The sequence below is a fragment of the Tupaia chinensis genome, unplaced genomic scaffold (assembly GCF_000334495.1).
Source record: "Tupaia chinensis unplaced genomic scaffold, TupChi_1.0 Scaffold000002_1, whole genome shotgun sequence".
Classification (NCBI taxonomy): Eukaryota; Metazoa; Chordata; class Mammalia; order Scandentia; family Tupaiidae; genus Tupaia; species Tupaia belangeri.
In genome coordinates, this window is record NW_006159428.1 from 4,980,980 (window position 1) to 4,988,270 (window position 7,291).

The following is a 7,291-nucleotide window of genomic DNA, read 5'->3' on the forward strand; positions in this document are numbered from 1 at the left end:
TGAAAGGGACGAAGATGCTACCAAGTTCCCCAGCTTTCCTGCATCGTTTTGGTGGGCCACCATCACCATGACTACGGTTGGCTACGGTGACATCTACCCTAAAACGTTATTAGGGAAAATTGTGGGAGGCCTCTGCTGTATTGCTGGGGTTCTGGTTATTGCCCTTCCTATCCCTATCATTGTGAACAACTTTTCTGAGTTCTACAAGGAGCAGAAACGCCAGGAGAAGGCAATTAAGAGGAGAGAGGCTCTTGAGCGGGCCAAAAGGAACGGGAGCATTGTTTCAATGAACTTAAAAGATGCCTTTGCTCGAAGTATGGAACTGATAGATGTGGCCGTTGAGAAGACAGGAGAGCCAGCCAATACTGGAAATACAAAGGACTCAGCGGACGATAATCACCTATCTCCGAGCCGATGGAAGTGGGCCAGGAAGGCTCTGTCGGAAACCAGCTCCAACAAGTCTTACGAGACTAAGTACCAGGAGGTTAGCCAGAAGGACTCCCACGAGCAGCTGAACAACACTTCTTCCTCCAGCCCCCAGCATCTGAGCGCCCAGAAACTGGAGATGCTCTACAATGAAATCACCAAGACACAGACTCACTCTCACCCAAACCCGGACTGCCAGGACCAGCCCGAGAGGCCATCCACCTATGAAGAAGAGATCGAAATGGAAGAAGTGGTCTGCCCGCAGGAGCAGCTGGCCGTGGCGCAGACCGAGGTGATCATGGACATGAAGAGCACCTCCAGCATTGACAGCTTCACCAGCTGTGCCACCGACTTCACAGAGACGGAGAGATCACCCCTACCGCCACCTTCCGCATCTCACTTACAGATGAAGTTCCCAACTGACCTCACAGGGACAGAAGAGCACCAAAGAGTCAGGGGCCCACCATTTCTAACACTAGCCAGAGAAAAGGGGCCTGCTGCCAGGGACGCCCCACTGGAATATGCCCCAGTCGACATAACTGTGAACCTGGACACGGCTGGTTCCCAGTGTGGGCCTCTCGGCCCTTCCCAGTCTGACAATGCCACCGACAGCCCGAAGAGCTCCTTAAAAGGCAGCAACCCACTGAAGTCCAGATCCCTCAAAGTGAACTTTAAGGAAAATAGAGGCAGTGCACCACAAACCCCACCCAGCACAGCCAGGCCACTGCCAGTGACCTCAGCTGACTTTTCTGTCACAACCCCACAGCACATAAGCACCATCCTCTTAGAAGAAAACCCTCCCCAGGGAGACAGACCCTTGCCGGGTACAGAGGTTTCGCCATCACATTGTCAGGGACCTTCCAAAGGGCTGTCCCCTCGGTTTTCCAAGCAGAAACTATTTCCTTTCTCTTCAAGAGAGAGGAGGAGCTTCACTGAAATAGACACTGGCGAAGATGAAGACTTCTTAGAGCTCCAAGGGACAAGGCAGGACAAGCCCGCAGACTCCAGCCCAAATTGCTTTGCAGATAAGCCTAGTGATGGAAGAGACCCTTTAAGAGAAGAGGGCTGTGTGGGCTCTTCCTCTCCCCAGAACACAGGTCACAACTATAGGCAAGACTTTTACCATGCTGTGGGTGAAGTAAAAAAGGATAATCAAGAAGGCTGCAAGATGGAAAACCACTTGTTTGCCCCAGAAATTCATTCCAACCCAGGAGATACAGGTTATTGTCCCACACGTGAAACCAGCATGTGACTAGTTACAAAAGCAATAAACACACACACACACACACACACACACACACACACACAAATAACTTGTTTCTTAAAAACACAATTAATAATGCCTGTGAACTAAACTATGGGAAGCCCCCCAAAAAGTGCATAAAATGTTATTTTTGCATGGCATGAACAGTTAGTTTAAGTACTGTTTAAATAAAGAATCAAGACTGCATTTTGTAACAAACAAACAAAAACGACTGAAGAACAGTGAACAAATAAAGAAAGCTCTGTTAGGAACCAATACTCTGCAATGTCTGACATTTTTGATCCTTTCATTTCAAATTGTAGTCAGATTTTCAAGTTTTAACTTTTATGTTATAATGAGTTTTAGCATTTGCACATGAAAGGATGAAATGTCATTGCATGCATTCATAATTACGAAGAGTCCGGTGCTTTGAGCTTGCAAAATGCATAATGTTGTAAATAATGGGGCCTCCATGCAAAAGTGTCAAGAACACGTGGAAACAAGTTTCTAAGACACAGGTATTTCCTTCACAGCTACTGTCTGGAGGAGCTTACAGACTTCCTGTTGCAAAATTGCAACCTCTTCTTAAACCATCTCGCATAACTTGCTTTGGGTTATAAAGCTCTAATAAGTACATTTGTTTAAAGGAATACAGTATTTTTACTTATTTGTGATATAACTCATAGGGTGCATTTTTCTTTTTTGCTTCTGCTTAGTTCTTGCATTTGTGGTTTTATTTACAAATCATGGAAATAGGCAAGATTTAATGACCAGATATCAAAATATTTGGAATTTAAGCTTGAAATTTCTCTCATGAAGTATATATCATACCATAGTCTATAACAAAATGGAATTTAAAAAACAGAAATATAGAAAATGTTACATCATACAACTAAACTTTTTTAAAAATTGCACTTCACATTGCAAATTAGTTCTTTTATAAAAAATTATATTTTAGCCATCTAAAGATGATTATTTTTTCTACCTTGCCCAACATGACCTTTATCTAACTAAAGATCTAAAACTGGGATGTAGATATGCCAAAATGGGAGTTCCAAAAAAGTGATTTTTGGCAAACAAAATCCAGAGCAATTTAAGTGAAACTGCCACGTCCCCCTCCATAGACTTCGGTCGGACATGAGTTACCATGAAAAGAACCCTGGCCTGACAATGGGTAGCCCAGTATTTCTCATTGAGGGGGAAGTGGGAGGCACTGCTATGTGTGGAAGTCGTTCCTTTTGCAAGGTGCGAATTATAGGACTGAAGCCACAGATGGAGAACCCTCAGTAATTACAGCAACCAGAACAGAAATTCCATCTTACATTTCCAACCCCATTCGCCAAGAGGGAGACAGGATTATTCTTAAAGGCCACATCGAGCATCTTCTCCTGGGCACAGCCAAATTCAGAGGAGTTAAGGCACTTGTTGGAGGTTGCCTTGTTTGTGACATCTAGATTCCAGTGTATTTGAAACCACTTTGTCTCACAGGAATCAAGGCTCTGGTCCCAGGTGTGCAACTATGGGATGTACAAACATGCGCATGGATAAGCCTTGACAACCTCTCTTGCTCTCAGTGTTGCCTCAGTAAATACCAAGACAAAATTGTTCCTAAATTATTAGAAGGCTTCCAGTTAATATGATTCCTTGGTCTCCCCGAAATGTCCAGCACTTGCCTCAGTGTCATGTGTTTGTATATGTGTATAGAGTTCAGGGCAATGGCCAGGAAAATTCTGAATCAAATTTAAAGCACAGTGTGTTCTTTAAAGAAAAAAAAATGTAAATTTCAGCCTATTTTTAAGAGACCAAAACACTTGGAAAAAATAACTCAATTATTTAGAACCTAACTGAAGTCTTTAAGGAACAGCTGGGCTTTTGGGGTTTTTTTTGTTTTGTTTTTTTTTTAATGAACAGAATCTGGTCATTATATCTCAGATAAGAAAACAAGTTTTGGTCTTAGTTGAAATCCAAACAGCCCTACTACTAGAAATAATTTTAAATGTCTGTTTTTTCACTGTGCTTAGAATTGCTTAATGGTTTTCATGTTTGTTTCAAAACATAACTTTTAAGGGTTTGTGGTCATTAATCGTTGATATTTACATTACTCATACTTACTTCAGTGTCTAAAAGTAAATGTTGGTCAGTTTTTGTAAATCTAGAGTGTTTAAATTTTCTATATATAGGTTTCCAGTCAAACAGTTACATAGCTGCTATCAGATGAATAACAAATAAGTTACAAAAATAATTTTCTTTACATAGTCTAATGAAGTAATACTTATTTTCTAATGCCTCACTGATGAATCTCCTTTTTTTTTTTTAAATTCATCTGTCTACATAAGTAGATTTGTCATTTTGCCCTGACAGTTGACTAATCACCTTTCCTATGTCTGTTAGGCCTTCTTCTGGGAAGCCTGCTCCAGAGTGCTTACTGTCAAAAACTCTGCCTAGTTGAAGAATCCTAGATATTCCTCCCTAAGGCCTTTTCCCCATTCAGTCTAAAATATTCTCAAGAACATCCCATGGAAAGCTTATCCTTCAATTCTTCCTAGGTCCTCTGGGCCAAAAGTCTTCTAGGGGGAAAAAAAAAGAATATTCCTCTAAAAAAAAAAATCTTTGACATTAGTGTATCACAGAGAGACGGTTTGGGGACTTGAGGGCTCCCAGGTTGCACTTCTGCAGTGCTTCCCAAACTTTTCCAATGAACATGTAAGCCTGGAATGCTCTGGGAATATACCAAGAATGAAATTCTTTAGAAGTCCCAGGTTTTACTTAAAAATCCATATCGATGCTGCATTTTACTCCATAGTATGTCTCAATATTCTGTAAATGATATTGTATAATACTTACCAATTATAAAATTGATACTCTATAACTTCAAATACCTCTCTTATACCCCCTGGAGAAATACGTTCTCACTTTGAGAAGCACTGCATGAGTGGGAGGGACATGAGTTGGTTCCCCGAGGGCCACTGGAGATTTCTGCTGCTGAGAAATCATTGCAGTGGCCAAATGTGAATGAGAAAAGATTATTTTAACAAATTAAAAATAACACAGTCCCAAGAATGGTTAGTTTGATTCTTCTGACTCTCTTAACAACCAGTGCTAATTACCACAAGATTGTTTTAGCTCAAAGATTGAAATAGATCTTAAGCAAATGGAAATAGAAATGGATGTGCCAATATATGTCTTGGCACTCAGAAGAGTGATATACTAAGAGGGTCCCTGGAGTTGACCTGATTCCCCTCTCAACATTTTCAGTAGAAATTTCCTCACTCCAGCACAACCAACTGCTTGGAAGCAAGCATCTGATCACACATTGTCCTGATAAGAGTAGGACGATTCATGCCAAGTGTCTAGTCTCAGTCATTTCTTTGTCAAAATGTGAAATTCACCAAGGAAAGTCAGCAATTCAACTGTCTTCTCTTGAAGTTTGCATAAGGAGTAAAAGCCTTATGTAGAGTACCTTATAGTTCCTTAACTCATAGTAGCCTTCACAGTTTTCAGGTTCACACTGGCCACTGGTGAATAGTAAAACCTAGCTTCATCCATGTTGTCTGGCTTCAAGTCCGGCATTTCCAAATACTATAGCAGAGTACCCATAATTGGGGATTTTTTCCCAATGAATATCCAAAATTATGTAAATAAAATGAGATATGTTTGTAGTCGCATCATTGGTTTAAAGCAGTGGTAGCTATGCCAAATGGTAATGACTTGAGATCATTGGTATTGATCATCTTTAGCACAGATGTTTGCCATTTGAGAATTCCCATCATAAAATACACATTCCTTCATTAAAGACAAAAATTCATTGCTCATAAGTTTAACATGAAATACACATTAGGCAGAGGACTACAAGAAGCCACTGGATCTTCTGAAACAAAAGTAAATAGAACTTTAGGAATACTTCTAAGTTCAAAACTATCATTTAATTTAACTTGATTTGTCATTTCATTCATTCAGCAAATCCTAGTTGTTAGAGTCCAACTCTTGGCCTCACGGAGCTCACTCCGAGCCCACTTAAAATCAAGCTAAGGATGATTCTAGCTATTGAAAAATGTATCCTTCTGAGAATGGAAAAAATCACTTGATGGTTAAATCAGGGAAGCATGTGACAGGAACAAATGAAATTATTTTCCAAAGAACTGTTTTCCTAAGAAATAGATGGATGTTATAAAGTCTGATATATAATCATTTTCAATCACAATTTAGATTGCACACTTAAAATAACAAATTTTTAATCTGATCGAGTGAGGTTGTAGCTTGTTTTATCTCAAAAACTGAAAAATAATGTTTTAATTAGATATGTTGCTTGTCAAAACCACTAATAATAGTCTATCACAAATAACTAGAACAAAACTTAATGATAGTGAAAAAGGTCTAAAAATTATATTTTAATGATGTATTTAATGATTAAGTTATTAAAGTAAACCATTTTAATACTTTCTCTTCCTATCAGCTATAGGCAACATCTTAGGGACATTTCATTCTCTGCTTAATCCTCTGAATGTCTAAATTAAAGATATTTAAAATTCAGTATTGAAAGACTACTTAGCTTGACCCAAGAGATTTATTTGTTAGATTCATGTAGATTTGGAAATACTTTGGGATATTTCACCACTGTACTACCTTTCCCTAAACAAAACTTAAAAAAAAAAAAAAAAGAAAGAAAGAAAGAAAAGGAAAGGAAAAAAAAAGAAGACACAAATCGATAAAGCCTAAATAAAAATAGGAACACTGAAAGTCCCATCCTTACTGAGGAATAGGAAAGATCCCAACTCCAAAATCTTGGTGAACATCCTAAATTACCGAATTGAGTGTTATTGTCACATACTATCCTTTAGTGTTTTCTACAATTATTTCTTCTACTTGCCTTTTTAAAACAGATGCTTAATTTCACAAATCTTACTTACCTTTGTCATTAATCTCTTCTCAATGCAAAATCTCTTCCTTATTAAATCTAAAAGGGTTTTAAGTAGGTTAACTTATGAGTAGGTTTATTTACATTTTAATAGAGGGAGGTAGAGGGGTTCTCTTTTAATAATAAGGCCACCCAAGGCCAGCAAAAGGTATATGTACAAAAAAGGAAAAAGGAGAAAGACTAAGAAAGATGTGAGTAAATTTAATGTGTTTTTAAACAGAGAAATTTAAATTTAAATGTATATATTTGTATAAAATTTAGACTAAATACTTATTTACATAAAATTTAGAATCAAGTTCATAATTTTTTTACTTTATTTATTGAAAAAATTACTTCTTATCATCTACCAGGTATACCTAGATTGCTGTTGCTATTAATTGAAAAACATTTTTGAGTGTTCACTGTGTGCCAGAAATTAACGTATGTACAATTCATTCCCTCAAGTTTACAGTTTGAGGTTTCATATGTAAGAGGTTATATTCCTAAGTAAAATTGAATTCTTTCTTTTTTCTTAAGTTTTGTTTTTATTGATGTCTTCCATGAACAAGAGAAACCAAGTGGGAAAGATAGAGAGAGCACCCCGCAGAGGCTCTTGACACTGTGATCCACCCCCCCAGCTTCAGCCAACCCTGGATCACAGCCCAGCATGCTCAGGGAGGTCTCCAGACATGAACATGGAACCTTCCCATGTGGGTCAGCCTTGCAGA

The 7,291-nt window shown here is 38.6% G+C and overlaps 1 protein-coding gene across 1 annotated transcript in view; it reads left to right on the top strand.

Annotated features, from left to right (window-relative positions):
- Positions 1-2,226, top strand: part of KCNB2 (potassium voltage-gated channel subfamily B member 2) — a 470,433-nt gene extending 468,207 nt beyond the window's left edge. Inside the window, exon 4 of the mRNA XM_006139796.3 lies at positions 7-2,226. Within this exon, the coding sequence (XP_006139858.1) occupies positions 7-1,678 (1,672 nt within the window). The 3' untranslated portion in view covers positions 1,679-2,226. The remainder of the gene's footprint in view (positions 1-6) is intronic.
- Positions 2,227-7,291: the final 5,065 nt, after the last annotated feature.